Source organism: Rhea pennata, chromosome 7 (assembly GCF_028389875.1).
Source record: "Rhea pennata isolate bPtePen1 chromosome 7, bPtePen1.pri, whole genome shotgun sequence".
In the NCBI taxonomy this organism is placed as follows: domain Eukaryota; kingdom Metazoa; phylum Chordata; class Aves; order Rheiformes; family Rheidae; genus Rhea; species Rhea pennata.
In genome coordinates, this window is record NC_084669.1 from 98,466 (window position 1) to 114,007 (window position 15,542).

The 15,542-nt window shown below is 41.9% G+C and overlaps 1 protein-coding gene across 1 annotated transcript; it reads right to left on the bottom strand.

Moving 5' to 3' along the window:
• Window positions 1-314: 314 nt before the first annotated feature.
• Window positions 315-15,150, bottom strand: TCTN3 (tectonic family member 3). Its single transcript, XM_062580184.1, has 13 exons — window positions 15,074-15,150; window positions 14,645-14,753; window positions 14,451-14,569; window positions 13,569-13,604; window positions 13,111-13,185; window positions 12,880-13,005; window positions 11,774-11,869; window positions 11,442-11,539; window positions 10,651-10,816; window positions 9,749-9,886; window positions 5,214-5,376; window positions 1,781-1,844; window positions 315-468 (listed from the first exon to the last, which is right to left on the bottom strand). The coding sequence occupies exons 2-12, from the start codon at window positions 14,682-14,684 to the stop codon at window positions 1,822-1,824; spliced, it is 1,080 nt and encodes a 359-aa protein (XP_062436168.1). The 5' UTR covers window positions 14,685-14,753; window positions 15,074-15,150; the 3' UTR covers window positions 315-468; window positions 1,781-1,821.
• Between the last annotated feature and the right edge of the window lie 392 nt (window positions 15,151-15,542).

Consider the following 15,542-nt stretch of genomic DNA (forward strand, 5'->3'; position numbering starts at 1 on the left):
AGCTTTATTTGTTGTCATTGAGCACTCCTGCGCTTTTGGGAAAACAGTAGTGAAAAGTGTATTGGAAAAAAGTATTTTAGAAAATAGGATGTGCCAAATACGTATGTGTTAGAGCTACTGATATATGCAAGAGAAAGAAGTGAGAATTTTTGCAGTCACAGCACACTGACTGCAGCTGATATGCATTGGTCTGAATCACCACGTGCTATGCCATGCATGGTATAGGCAAATCTTTGTAACAGAAACTTGCCAGAATGTTCTGTTGACATACTGATTCTATGTACTCTGAGATAAACATACTTATTTTACATTTAGGGAAATGGGTGCGAAAACAGCCCAGGCTTGTGAAATATAATATATTTCGAGTGCTTCCACATGTTTATGACTGATAAGAGATGTTGTTATTCTTTTGGCAGAAGATTATTATAGCAGACTCCTGGCACTGATCAGTAAAATAGCAGTGATTAACTGGAGGGAAGATAAATAGCAATTAGAAAGACAATCACATGTGAATGTGAACCAAAGTTTAAGATCAAGGCATTCCTAATACATAACCTCCCACCATTAACTGCTCGTGACAGTATTCCATTCTTACATCCCTTTTGGTGCAAAATGACACCATAAGTGCTCAGTGGTGAGAAGAATATGGGACTCACAGATTTTCACTGACAGGTTGTGCTAGCTGTGAAAGTGCGAGGTTGGTGGAAAAAACAGCAACAGGGTAATGTGAAGAAAAAATGAGAGAGGCTTGCTTTAAGCAAAAAGAGCAGATATTAATCTGGAGAAATGGGCAGAGAGAAACCTCATGAAGTTCACAAAGGGAAGTGCAAAGTCCTGCATCTGAGAAGGATTAACCCCTTGCCCCAGCACAGGCTGTGGAACAACCCGCTCAAGAGCAGCTTTGCAGGAAAAAACTTGGGGGTCCTGGTGGACAAGTTGAACGTGCACCAGCAATGCACCTTCATGGCAATGAAGGCCAACAGTATCTTGGGCTGCATTAGAGTGTCGCTAGCAGATTGAGGGAGGTAATCATTTGCCTCTACTCAGCACCAGTGAGGGCAGATCTGGTGTACTGGGTCCAGTGCTGGGCTCCCCAGCACAAGAGAAACATGGACTTACTGAAGTTAGTCCAGCAAAGGACCACAAAGATGCTTAAGGGACTGGAGCATCTCTCATACATGGGGCAGCCTGCTTTTAGGTGATCCTGCCTGAGCAGGGAGGCTGGACCAGGTGATCCCTTCTAACCGCAACTGTTCTGTGATTCTGTAATTGGAGGGGAGAAGGGATGGGAAAAGGAAGCATTTGCAGAGTGGCAGGGTAGATGGAAGGTAGGAAAGGGGACAGAATTAATACTTTATAAAACCTGGGAGAGAAGAGTAGAGTACTGAAGAGGTAAGACATACGTAACAGGAACATTTTGGCCCTGCATTCTTCACTTCTGCATCTCTGTGATCTGCTTGGAAGCTGTGCAGATAGAGGACTCTGCTATCCTGCAAACAGATGTGCAAGCCCTCTTTGTCACATAAAAGGCTGAAATTTGTAACTCCACTCTCCAGTTCCTTCATTTTTGTATTTTGTAACTATACCACGTAGAGCTCTCCTCTTCCACTATTATCTCCCCAGGGCAGCTAAAAGAAAGAAAGAGCTGTGGAGGGGGATCACAGCAGCAACAGTATTTGTATCAGTATTTGTATCATAATGCATGTGGAGCAGTGACCAAGGAGATGAGTAGCTGTTAGAAATCCTTCTAAATAAGGTTGAAGCAGTAGCTGTTACATACCTTGACTTTATACCATTACTGGCACACTCTTGCTAGCGTTCTCATAAATCCATGGAAAGACGGCCTATAAGGTATACAGAAAACTGTTCTGAAATAACAGTCAGTGGTTCTCTGTAGCAGTTTCTTTGAAAATATTCCACATTTTCACCAATCAGTAGATAATTGAATAGTGAATGAAAGCAGGTAGCTGCAGACTGGAAGCAGCATGCAAATCTGCTGAAGGTATGTTTAGAATTTAAAGTGATCTTAAGCTGAAGAAATGTTTTCGTAAGAATAGGAAGCAGTATGTACAGATGCAAAGCATTGCTCTTAGGTAGGAACAGTGAGCTATACAAATAGCAGGGAGAGATAATAGCTAGTTAACTGTTAAGTGGATTATAAACTGAACATCACAGAATAACAGAACGTTTGAGGTTGGAAGGGACCTCTGGAGATCATCTAGTCCAACCAACCTCCCTGCTAAAGCAGGTTGCCCAGGTCCATGTCCAGGTGACTTTTAAAAATCTCCAAGGATGGAGACTCCACAACCTTTCTGGATAGCCTGCTCCAGTGCTCTGTCACTCTCTCAGTAAAGAAGTTTTTCCTCATGTTTAGATGGAGCTTCCCGTGTTTCAGTTTTGTGCCCATTGCCTCTCATCATATCACTGGGCATCACTGAAAAGAGTTTGGCCCCATCCTCTCGACACCCTCCATTCAGTATTTATTGGGTAAAAACAGGACTGTCACATGTAAGACAGGCTTTTGCCGTACTTGGCATATGCAAGATTTCTGCTGAAATATGAGGTCCAGTGCAGCAACTACACTTTAACCCTTAACAGGAACAGGGATGGTAGAAGGTATAGAAAAAAATATAACAACTGGGGAAAGATAGAAGGAATTATTTTTTTAAGCTTAACTATAAATACATATATATACTTATTAATCTTTATATTGAGTTTTACATTAGTATATAAACACATTGAAGTGAGAGAGACAGCAGATTTTATGTAGAACATGGCAGATTTATGAAGAACATGACAAAGTAGACACTGACATAAATTCCCATAGGGAATTGCAGACTCTAAACCCACATCCACGTGGTATGGCATAGCTACTGTTGAATGTATCTTAGGATAGGATAAACCAGGTTGTGGGCAAGGTTCCTGTTCCATTTTCGGTGGTGAGGAAATGTTGGAAGAGGCAGCTATGTGCAAAATAATACAGCATGTTGGAGGTTAGGAATATGAGAGAAAGAACTACAATAGTAAGAAGTATTCTTAAAGCACTTCCATTTATTTGCATTTCTTAGAATAAAATGTTTTTTATAACCCCCTAATTGAACTGTCACAATAATCCAGAAAACAGAGATGCTAGTTCCTTTTCATTCAAGCGGTATCCTGCCACACGTGGCAGCGTGAGGTCTGGCAAGTTTCTGCAACTAGCCCTTGGATCAATTTAGTTACTCCTCTAAATTGATTTCCCAGATTCTACAAATCAGGAGCATGAGTAGACATGTGACGTATTCTACATGTGTTCTGCTAAGATCTTTGTGTGGGTGTTTTGCTAAAATCTTTGCAAAGGCACTACAGGTAGAATGAGAAACCACTTGTATCTAAAATAAAAACTTGTTGCTGCACTGGTACCACCAGCCAAATCTAACACCAGGATGCAGATGTGTCCAGACTAGCTTTGCTGTGTTGCCCCAAAATCAGAAGCAACAGAATCAGCAATAGATACACTTGCAGAGAATTCTGTCCAAGTTGAACCATACAAAGAATTAGAATTGATTTTCCAAAATTAAATATATGAAGCTACTTCCTGATTTTTATCTCAGTTGGTTACAGCATAGTGCTGCTAATGCCAAGGTTGTGGGTTCAATCCCCATATGGGCTATGCTGAGGGTTGGACTAGATGATCTCCAGAGGTCCCTTCCTATGATGGTCCCTTACTATTCTATGATTCTATGATTTTCATGCTTTAAATTTTTCTGTTTTTGTTTTATCCAAGTTATTTCTTTTGAAATTCTAACTAATTTCAAGTTCGTCAGTTTATTTTTCCATAGTGCTGTTTAAGTTTGTAATGATGAAAGGCAACAAAGTCGTGCTAAGTGCAGCATAATTACAAAAGGAAACAAAACATTTTGTCAAAGGCAGGCCAGATTTCTCTTTTTCTAACCTGCTACCAATTCTGCTGGAGCACTTGACATTAGATGGGCAGATTCTTCGACATTTGAAGAATTTAAAATCAGTAATAAATACTTTTCTGAAAAGCATACTGTAGTTCAACCATTGCTTGCAGGAATGATTGAGTAGATTTTCTAGTCTGTAGGATTCAGCAGTCAGAGTGATCACCTTCAACTTTAAAACCAATAAAATTACATTTTGGTCCCAGCTACTGAACTACAGGCAAGTAAGGTATTGCAGTAAATTTTAGTCTCATAATGCACCTACAGACTCCTAAAATAGCTGATTTTGCCCTTTAAGACTGTTTATGATGCTCTCTGATGTACCACCTAGAATTTTGGTGACTATTGGTATCAGCTCAGTTCCAACCTAAAGCCATGGCAGAATGTTCCTTGGTTTGCAAAATCCTAACCCAGTTTGATTAGGGAATACTATATTCAGGCATTGCTTCTACAAAGGAAGATTAAAGAGGAAATTACCTTGACAAACAAATGTAAAATTCATTTATATTTCAGAGGATAGGACACTTGCAAATTACTTAGCTTCACGTAACACTATTGCTAATACAAACAGTGATTAAAACAAGGGAAGTTCAATTGAATATCTGTATTTCAAAAGACGTACAAAAGTAAGAGTCAAAAACTGACAGACACATAGTTGCCGTGTAACAAGGACGGTTCAGAGGTGACTGGTAAGCGTCTTCTCACAAAACAACAATTCAGGCCCCTGGGAGACTTCACTAGAGAAATTATTCCATATTCTAAATATTCACTTAGTTCCAGAAGAAGGAGGAAAAAAAATGGTACTTCCCTAATGGGAAGCTGAGTAAACACAGCTCCAAAATCCTTGGATTGAACTTTGCTCCTCTCTCCATACTCCTTGGTTTAGAAAGCAGTTATTTTCTGAAAACATGGAATGACAGTTTTCACTTCCTCCTTTCTATGTTCTTCATATATAAAACGTCTCCTGACAGCCCCCAACCCTCAACTTTCACTGCAATGAGGTTTGCAGATTGCACACAAGGAGAATTAGGGGCCTGAGAGGCCAGATGACAGGCTAGTCACGTGGCTTAATCCAAGAACATAGGTAGATAGATAGATACCATAGGCACAGTATAAAAACCTGAGAAAAAGTCCATGATCTGGATCATATTCTGAACATATTACCACACTTACAGAACTTTAAGTACAGGACCCATCTATCTGAATCTTTTCAGAAGCAGAGAATGCTAGTCAGTATTAGAATTAGCAAAAAACAGCCAGCCAGATCACCTCTGTAGCTTCTTTCCTCAGTCAGTGCTATCTTGAATGGAAAAAAGAAGTCAAATGGGAGTTTCCAGTATGTTTTGGGCTGGCCACGTGGAGGTTCTGGCCATTCTGTCATGTCAGTGAAGGTAACAATGGTTGTCAAAGGCACCATAATCATGCTTAGGAACTGTAATAAAAAGGAAAGCACAGAGTTTAGCACGCGTAACACAAAAGACACATCTTCTAGCTTAGCTCTCTAATGGCCACCCAAAATAGCTAGTGTACTCCAGCAGCAGCTGCTCATATCCTCCTCTGCATGTTGTTTTCATAAATCATGAATGGTACAGAAAAACATTTTAGTGGGGACAAGGGAAGCCTGATACCTTCATGGTACTGCCCTTCCCCATTTTTAAGATGGAAAACTGTGACACCTTTTACTAAAGAGCAACACGGGAGACTAAGGACTGTTTTTTGACCCTGCAGTGAGCATAGGTCTTCACAATATTCAAGTCAGGAAGATCAGAATGTGAATGGCTTTAGGTGTAGAACTGGATTCTTCTGTCCACCATCATTCAAAATCTGCAAGAGCTGTGGACTCTATACAGCCAGATAAAATGCAAATGGTGAGAATGCCTTGTGGAATGCATTTACTATAGGACAGCTAAACATCTCTCCCCCTCAGGTGTTTGTCAGTGGAGACCCACTGCGGACAACCAGCAGACAAAATGTGGGACTTAACCCTTTCAGTTACTACTTTGACTGAAGTAGCTTCTCTTTCCCAAAATTGATACTTAGCAGGTAAGCCCAGGGCACAGGTCTCAGGAAACATCAGCAGTTACTCTGCATTATGTCTTTCAGACCTCCAAAATTGAAATAGTCACTCAAGCTCTGCTAGAAGCCTTACAGTCAGGGGGATGGCATATCAGCCATTTGTTTACACAAACAAAAGTAATGCAAGCTTTATTTTTTATAACATTTCAGATGAGGTCACCTGGCGCTTTCAATATGGAGTTGCTGCTGGAAACAGACAGGACTGCCACAACGGTTTGATTAATAAAATAAAGCTGAGACCCAATGCATCTATAAATTTCTTTCTAACAGCTCAGGATATTGTTTCAGAAAGGAGACAAAGCTTGGTAGATCAGCTGGTAAAGATGGAACAGGGGACTGGAATTCTGTTGAGGCCTCAGTACTCTTCTGTTTTAACAGAAAATAGCAACAGATCAGACATACCGTATCTTACTGCCATGAGAGCACCACAGAAAGGTGTCAGCAGGTGTCATCCCTGTTAAAGCCCTTGCACAGTAATAAGCTTGAAGTGCATCCCAACAGATACTGCCATCTCAGAAATCCAGCCTCACACCAAAAATGAGATCCACTGACACTTGAAAAAGGGCATTCATTCTCCTTCACAGCCATCTTACTCCACCTTCCTGCTGACTCCTGTAATCTTCTCTTAGAAACCTGTTTTCTGGCTCTCAGTGTTTTCCCACACTCCTTGAGCTCTACTGCCATCAGCATTAGGCTCTTCCCCAAATACCCACTGGTGATTTCAGAACCACTAGAGGAATAGTAATATCTTCTTGCACAGATTAGCAGCAGGCTATGGAGCCTGTGAAATATAAATCAATCAAATGCTTTATCAAGGCTTAAGAGACAAGAAGATAAATATGCAGTTACTGAATTTTTCTAACTATGGACTTCATATAGAGCATAATGAGGGACACAAGGGGGACACTGTTGTGGGTGTCTACTACAGGCCACCTGACCAGGAAGAGAAAGTTGATGAGGCCTTCCACAGACAGCTGGAAGTAGCCTCATGATCACAGGTCCTGGTTCTCCTGGGGGACTTCAACCACCCTGATACCTGCTGGAAAGACAACCCTGAAAGGCACAAAGAGTCCAGGAGGCTCCTGTAATGCATCGATGATAACTTCTTGAAATAGGTGGTGGAGGAGCCTACGAGGAAGGGTGTCCTGCTGGACCTTGTCCTTACCAACAGAGAGGGACTGGTTAGAGATGTGAAGGTTGGGGGCAGCCTTGGCTGCAGTGACCACGAGATGATGGAGTTCAGGATCATGCAGGAAAGAAGTAAGGCAATAAGCAGGATTGCAACCCTGGACTTCAGGAGAGCGGACTTTGGCCTCTTCAGAGACCTGCTTGGAGGAATCTCATGGGTTAAGGCTCTAGAAGGAAGGGGGGGGTCCAGGAGAGCTGGCTAGTATTCAACTATCACTTTCTCCTTGGGATGCACTGCTCTTGAGTTTGGAGGAGGAAGTCCAGCAAAGGGTGCAGGAGACCTGCATGGATGAGCAAGGATCTGCTGGCAAAACTCCAACAGAAGAAGAAAGAACATAGAATGTGGAAGAGGGGACAGGCTACTTGGGAGAATTACAAGAATGCAGCCAGAGTATGTAGAGATGCGGCGAGGAAGGCTGAGGCCCATTTGGAATTAAGTCTGGCAAGGGATGTTAAGGACAACAGGAAGGGCTTCTTCAAATACATCAGCAGCAAGAGGAGAACTAGGGAAAATGTGGACCCACTACTGAATGGGGCAGGGGCCCTGGTGACAAGGGACAGAGAAAGCAGAATTACTGAATGCCTTCTTTGCTTAGGTCTTCACTGCTAAGGGCAGCCCTCAAGAATCCCAGAGCCTGGAGACAAAGGAAAAAGTCTGGAGAAAGGAAGACTTTCCTTTGGTTGAGGAGGAGTATTAGAGATCTTCTGGGCAAGCTTGACGTTCACAGATCCATGGGGCCAGATGGGATGCAACCACGGGTACTGAGGGAGCTGGAAGATGCAGTTGCCAGGACACTCTCCATCATCTTTGAAAGGTCCTGGAGAACTGGAGAGATGCCTGAGGACTCGAAGAAAGCCAATGTCACTCCAGCCTTCAGGAAGGGCAAGAAGGAGGACCCAGGCAACTACAGGCCGGTCAGCCTCACCTCCATCCCTGAAAAGAGGATGGAACAGCTCATTCTGGATGTCATCTCCAGAGATATGGAGGAGAAGGTGATCAGGAGTAGTCAGCACAGATTCACTAAGGGGAATTCCTGCTTAACCAACCTGATAGCCTTCTCTGATGGAGTGACTGGCTGGGTAGGATGAGGGCAGAGCAGTGGACGTTGCGTACCTTGACTTCAGCAAGGCTTTTGACACTGTCTCCCATAATATCCTCCTAGATAAGCTCAGGAAGTGTGGGTTAGACGAGTGGACAGTGAGGTGGATTGAGAACTGGCTGAATGGCAGAGCTCAGAGGGTCGTCATCAGTGGCGTGGAGTCTAGCTGGAGGCCTGTGTCTAGTGGTGTCCCCCAGGGCTCGGTGCTGGGTCCCATCCTGTTCAGCTTCTTCATCAATGACCTGGATGAGGGGATGGAGTGCCTCCTGAGCAAGTTTGCTGATGATGCCAAGCTGGAAGGAGCAGCCGATACACCAGAGGGCTGTGCAGAGACCTGGACAGGCTGGAGAGCTGGGCGGAGAGGAACCTCCTGAGGTTCAACAAGGGCAAGTGCAGAGTTCTGCACCTAGGGAAAAGTAACCCTAGGCACCAGTACAAGCTGGTGGCTGACCTTCTGGAGAGCAGCTCTGCCGAGAAAGACCTGGCAGTGGTGGTGGATGACAAATTGACCATGAGCCAGCAATATGCCCTTGTGGCCAAGAAGGCCAATGGTCTCCTGGGGTGCATTAGGAAGACTGTTGCCAGCAGGTGGAGGGCGGTGATCCTGCCCCTCCACTCAGCCCTGGTGAGGCCTCATCTCGAGTCCTGTGTCCAGTTCTGGGCTCCCCAGTCCAAGAGAGACATGGAGCTACTGGAGAGAGTCTAGTGTAGGGCTACAGAGATGATCGGAGGGCTGGAGCACCTGCCCTACGAGGAACGGCTATGAGAGCTGGGCCTCTTCAGCCTGGGGAAGAGCAGACTGAGGGGGGATCTTACCAATGTGTACAAGTACCTGAAGGGAGGGTGTCAAGGGGATGGGGATAAACTCTTTTCAGTTGTCCCATGTGAAAGAACAAGAGGCAATGGGCAGAAACTGAACCACAGGAAGTTCTGCCTGAATGCAAGGAGGAATGTCTTCACTGTGAGAGTGACGGAGCACTGGACCAGGTTGCCCAGAGAGGTTGTGGAGTCTCCTTCTCTGGAGATAGTTAAAGCCCGCCTGGATGCAGCCCTGTCTAAGATGCTGTAGGTGACCCTGCTGAGCGGGGAGGTTGGACTAGATGATCTCCAGAGGTCCCTTCCAACCTTACTGATTCTATGATTCTATGATAATTACGTGTTTAAAGTTTGAGTCCTTAAGTGGCAGAAGGTGTTTGGGGGTTGGAAAAAAGGTATCTTTTCCAGTTGTACAGCTGATTGAGGACAGCATTGATAAGACCATAAAATCACCTTCCTCTACAAAGCCATTAAATATAAACCCTTGCCACTGCATTAAACCACCGGTAAAATTCAGTACACCTCAACTCAATATCAAGACCATTTGACCCCTTGCTTTTTAAATAACTTATGAATCCCATTTAGCAGCCTCTGTGTATGAGAGAGGGGGTTTTAATTCCATACCTTTAGTGGCTGACACTGATAGAGGTACCGTGCACCCAACACTTGAGCTTGTGGGTTGGACAGGAGGCCCTCCTTTGTCCACAGTATCTGGATATGCAGAGTCACAGGAACCATGCAACAAGAAGTGCAATTCACAGCCTGAAAATAAAATGGACCCCGAACATTTTAATGTAATCTTTTTAAAGGTGAAAAAGTACCACTAAGATCACAAAGTGTAATGTTCTCAGTAGCACAGGTCACAGAATCTCAACCAGTTACTTCAGCACCAGTCCCATAACTTCTGTTCTGGTCTTTGTCTATTTTTAGAGCTATAACCGTCTTACTTCTGAACAGAACCTGTCTTAGATTTCTCTCTTAGATTTTGTGTTTTGTTAGGCCTTCTCCTGATAGATTAGTAATTATTAAAACAGAAATCTCATCCCACACAAGCACTTGAATTACAAGCTGTTAACTGTTGTTATGCAATATATAAATAACCACAAAACACAGAAAATCATAAAAGATGATTCATTCTGATAAGTCAATGGTTAAACAGATTCAAATTAACATAATAATATAAGTATCAAAATAATAACAAGGAGAAAGGCAGCATCAGTCCTAGAACACTGCCAGAAAATTGGTAGTACATCATCTTTTGGCCCATTTAAATGTCTGTAACATGACTCAGGAAATATTGAATTTGTCAGTTCCATTTTTATTTAGAAGGTGAATATCCAAATAATGTGAACCACAAAAAGGCAGACTGCTTATGGGTATTAGGACTACTGAAACTCACTGGGGATCATTACACAAAGAAAGTGTGCCCAGATGAAGAAGCTAGTTCTTTTTCCTTGCCTACTCTCTCCAAACACAAGATAGGAAAAATGAAAAATACTGAGTTGGTTTCTTTGCATTCATATTACCTGTGCACTACAGTTCTGAATCAGAATGGTGGTCCACTCTTTTGCCTGAGTTAAATGAGCACTGCCAATTACAGCAAGATCCTCTGCTCTGTTCATCCCCTGGAGTGCCTTATATAACTTCTGCTGGATATAACTACAGTCATTTTCTTCCAAGATTTGAGATAGGCTGGAAATGAGAAAATAACAGATTTGACAAAGTAACTTTCAGGAGAAAGGAGTCAAATCTCAAGAGAAATCCTCCCTCCTCAGTAACAACCATTTCACAGTGTTTTCTGCTCTTGTAATGAGTCAACAGAATAATTATGTAAATATTACTACTGAATGGACAAAGTTCCAATCCCCTCTGAAACAAGAAGTGAGAAGATGAACGTCGCAGGATAGCAAACAATGAGGAAAACTAACAGCTCCTTAACTGTCTTACCACTCTGAGGGAGGGATAACTGCCCTGTCACCACCCCCCCCCCCAAAAAAAAAAAAAAAAAAAAGAAAGAAAGGCACTTTTTAACATTGTTATAATTCACTCCTCAAAATACAAACTCTAATCTTGCTCTGAAATGTTGCCAGACTGGAGCCTCAAAATTTCCAGATCTTCACCATGTTCAAATTGTTCTACAGGTCTCCCATCCCTCTGATACTGAAGCCTTATGTGAAAGATCTGAGGAATACCATTGGTTACCTTGAGGAAGGACCTAGGCTCCACAGCAGTGATTGAGATGCTATGGGAAAAAGTGGCAAGTGAGTCCATGACTTCCGAATGTGTTAAGGAGGGTGACTGCAGAAAGCGTTCTTACCTGAGCTTGCATCCTGTCTTCATATTTATTCCAAATTGCACTTTGTGCCTGACGAACTGTGAGCAACTTCCGTCCCCCTGGCTCTGTAAAATGGTCATCTGACAGACTACATGTCAGGAAGCCAAACAAAAGCATAAACAGACACCACAACTTGTATTTAACATTCCTCCTACTCCACACATTTCTCCTTAACCCTATCAGAGGACTATGATTCAGTCCTGACCAAAAGGCCCACCAAATGCTGGAATGTAATACTCTCAAAAGTCCAGAAAGTACAGTACCAGAAGTCAATAAACCCAGTGACAAATAAAATCTGAAAGCAGAAAGGATACATGCTCCATGGCACCACTCTTTGCAATCAACAGTGGTGCTCCAACGATGTAGCCAGGGTTTCCACTTCGAGGCAGGGTATGAGAAAGAGTCCTCGTCTACAAAGAGGCAAAGGGAGAACCAAGAGAGGAGAGAACATTACAAGGGAAGAGGAAAACATTATCACCAATCAGATCCATTCATCCTACAAGAACAAATTCATATTCTCAGACAGTATTAAAGTAACTCATTTTTGGAACCCATGAATATTATGCACTACCAAAATCTCCATTATTTGTTTCCAAATCCTCCTTACGTGGCAAGTTCATCTCCAGTCTAGGAGCTAGCAAACTAAATGTTACTGCCCTGAAATGTGGACACTACCAGGACAATTCTTGAGACATCAAATTCATACTTCTCAGCATTTCTCTTGAAGGAAGCGAACACGCCAGTCTGGGCAGCTCCACAGTCAGGGCTATGGTCTGGAGAAAAAACTCTGCCTTGACCCTGATTCTGAATGGCAGATTCCACTTCTAAATTGTTTTTTGAAGAGAATCTACGGGGATAACTTCATCCATAGTTCAGTCATCAGCCTCTGAGGTCACCCTTTATCCCACATTACGTTGCATCTACAGGATAAGGTTTGTATGAACTTCAACATACATTATTTCCCAGATTTCCACCTCTTACAAAATAATTCTTATTCCCACTACAAAGGTAAAGTTAAGTAAGTATCTGGAATAACTATAGCAAATTTGTCCACAAATATTGATCATCTTGGGTCCAGCACTTAGCTCCAACCTTCTCCTTCAGAAGACCATGCCGGTGACTCTGATCTCATCCTCCCCATTCCCCCCCCCCTCCAAAAAAAAAAAAAAAAAAGGCAGAATAAACTAGCCAGTTCCAAATATCACAGTGCAAGCTTGTCATAAGCCCAAATCCTTTTACTTACATAGTTTACTTGGGACCAAAACAGTGCTCCCCCTTCCTTCTACTGCCAGCCTTGTTTTCCAGGGTTCTGCTACTACCATAGTAGCATGACACTGCCCTAATCCTGTAATCCTGTGGCCTAGAACTGGGCCACAGATTACAAATTTAGTAAGAGCCCAAGGAATATGGGCGCACTGACCCAGAAGTGAAAAGTGAAATGCTGCTGCAGAGATGATCCTGCATTCCCAATGATACTGGTGACTTTGAACTGGACAGACACACTCTGAATCCCATGGGTGCTGTTGAATTCTATCTCATAGACCACCTGAAAGTCCAATGCAAAGCAGAATCAGAGACAAAGTCAGGTAATAGAGCCATGGCCTTAAACTAGACCTAAGCTACCCTATAGAAAGGAGGAAGATTCAGATACCTCAGAAACAACATTGTTACATGTGTTGTCTTTCATGTAAGGAGCTCCAGGGGGGGTGACCGGGATGATCTTTACCTGGAGAAAGTAAAGCATACTAACAATTAGCAATTGTTTAAAAGGAATGTGACTTTCTTACTCTTTTCCAGTGATTTTCCATCCAAATCAGATTTCACCTTCTCTTTGTAGCTGATTCTCTGTGTAGGTGTGAAAGAGAACAACCTGCCCATCTGACTCCAACCCTATTCATGCCCATTCATTTTAAAATACACCCTGCCTTGTAACCCTAGGCTTTTTGTCTAAAATCAATGTCACACTTTCTTCCAAAAATCTTGCTTCAGACACAGATCATTCCCATTCTCCCAAGCTCCCAACCCATGGACATTACTATGAATGCCTAAGACTCCAGATACATTTTATTTCAGAAGCAGAAATTATTTTCATTGGCAAAAGTAACTGACCTGCATGGACGGCATAATGGTGCCATTAACTGGAACCTGGGAAAACAAACAAACAACAAGAAAAAAAACAGCAGACTTTCTGGGTTTGCACAGGTTCAAAGTCATAAGGCTATCACTAAGTAGAGCCTTGATATTACATTGACAAAAATTACTTTGTTTATTCCTAGTGTATGGAACTTGTAATCAATTTGTGATCTAGAACTCACAAACATACTTCAGAGAAAGCATTTCTAGACTTAGAGAAGACAACTTTTAATCTTGGTCCTGCTAATGACCTGCTGTATGCAGATACTTTGAAATACCAGCATCTTTGGTCCATTCCTGGAGCTCCCCCATCTGGAACCAAGTAATTTCTTCAGCTTTCATTAAAGAAAAAGTATGATTTTTGCTTCAGTGGCAAAGCAAGCCCTGAAAACATGAGTTAAATTCTATCACTGCATACTAACATGATAATGGATATTCAATACGATTTTACAGAAAATATATTGGATCAGAGAAACCTTTCTTCTTTCCATAAGGACAACTATTGCTTGGTTGATAAAATAGAACAGATGAAAATAAACTTTGATAAATACTGCTTAAAATGTGAGCGAGTTCTGTTTAAATTATTAAAATTATAAAATATCAATAAAGTACCTGATAAATGCATTTAGAACTTGCTAATAACTGAAATTTCTTGGAAAGTAGTTTGAAATGCAGGATTATCACTGAGCACAGATATTTTTAATAGGATTGCTGGTATGAAGGCCATAATAATCAAGAGATCAGAGGCACTTCATACCAGATCACCTTTAGTTTACCAATTAACTGGAGTTGCAATGGAAAGCAATGAAAAGTCAAGCAAATGAGATATCAAGCAAAAGTAAGAAAAATGACATTCACCTTTAGCACTGTGAAGTTACGGTAGTAAGAGGCCGCATCCAGGGCAGGGTCAGTGATGCAGCTCTTGCTCAAGTTGGCAAAAATCCGAATACAGCTTGTGCTTTTACTGTCCAGGAAACCTGAATTAAAAGACAACAACAGATATGAGAAAACAGAAGCAAACCACACTGAGAAATTCTTCCTTCTTTACTAACCAGCAGGATTTCCATCCACACAAAGTCCACTGGCTCCCATCCTGACTGGCTGTCTAAGAGTGCTCAGTACAGACGATGAATCAAAGTAGGTTAGTATTGGATCACCGGCCTGTAAAGATAATTCGGAGAAATTATAGACAAAATGACTCTGGAAAACTAAGGCCCAGTGTAAGGTGAGGCAACAGAGCAGAGAGACAAATTTATACATCTCTTTTGTATAGACAGTTTTGTCTTGAGGGTTGTCCAAAATGTAAAATACAATAAAACTAATCTGTGCAGCAAAGAAGGAAAAGAACAGAGTAACAATATGGACTAAAGGGTAGAAAACTTTTACATGAAGAATCTTTCAATCTATTATCACGAGGTTTCACTATAAATAGCTGTACAGGGGAACATTTTAAAACTAGTTGCTATAGTATTTCAACTCACCCGGTAAAAGGCAGAGAAGGATGGCTGCGCTTGTGACAGTTTTAAGAATGAGTGTCTACCATACTTTTCTGAGAACTTCAAAAAGTCAGATTCTTTGATATGCTGTGGCTGTTGGAAATAGTTCAGGTTTGCTAAAGTTGAAATGAGAAAAAAATATCCACCAATATCAAGTTATTAGAAAAGATGACGTAAATATTGTGCCAATATTTTTAAAAGGGACAACTTTGATAATTACAAACTGCATAGTGCCTTATCTTAATTAATCCTTAGTAACGCTGCTAAAAGACTAATATGAGCAATAAACAGGATGATTTTATGAGCACTAGCCTATACTGTTCATAGGAAATAGATGTTAAACAAATGAGATCTTCTAAAAGCACTAAAACTGCTGAAGGCACCTGTCTTAATGTATTTTCTAATTTCTGTAAAAATAGTTGAATTAGACTTCTATGACATTTTAATGACAAAA

What these genes read in the sequence shown, in the direction of transcription:
- TCTN3 (XM_062580184.1), bottom strand. Translation starts at nt 14,684, where the DNA reads ATGGGAGCCAGTGGACTTTGTGTGGATGGAAATCCTGCTG. An exon ending in TGTGGATGGAAATCCTGCTG is followed by an intron (nt 14,570 to 14,644) that starts GTTAGTAAAGAA and finishes CTTTTAATTCAG; the next exon opens with GTTTCCTGGACAGTAAAAGC. An exon ending in GTAACTTCACAGTGCTAAAG is followed by an intron (nt 13,605 to 14,450) that starts GTGAATGTCATT and finishes TTGTTTTCCCAG; the next exon opens with GTTCCAGTTAATGGCACCAT.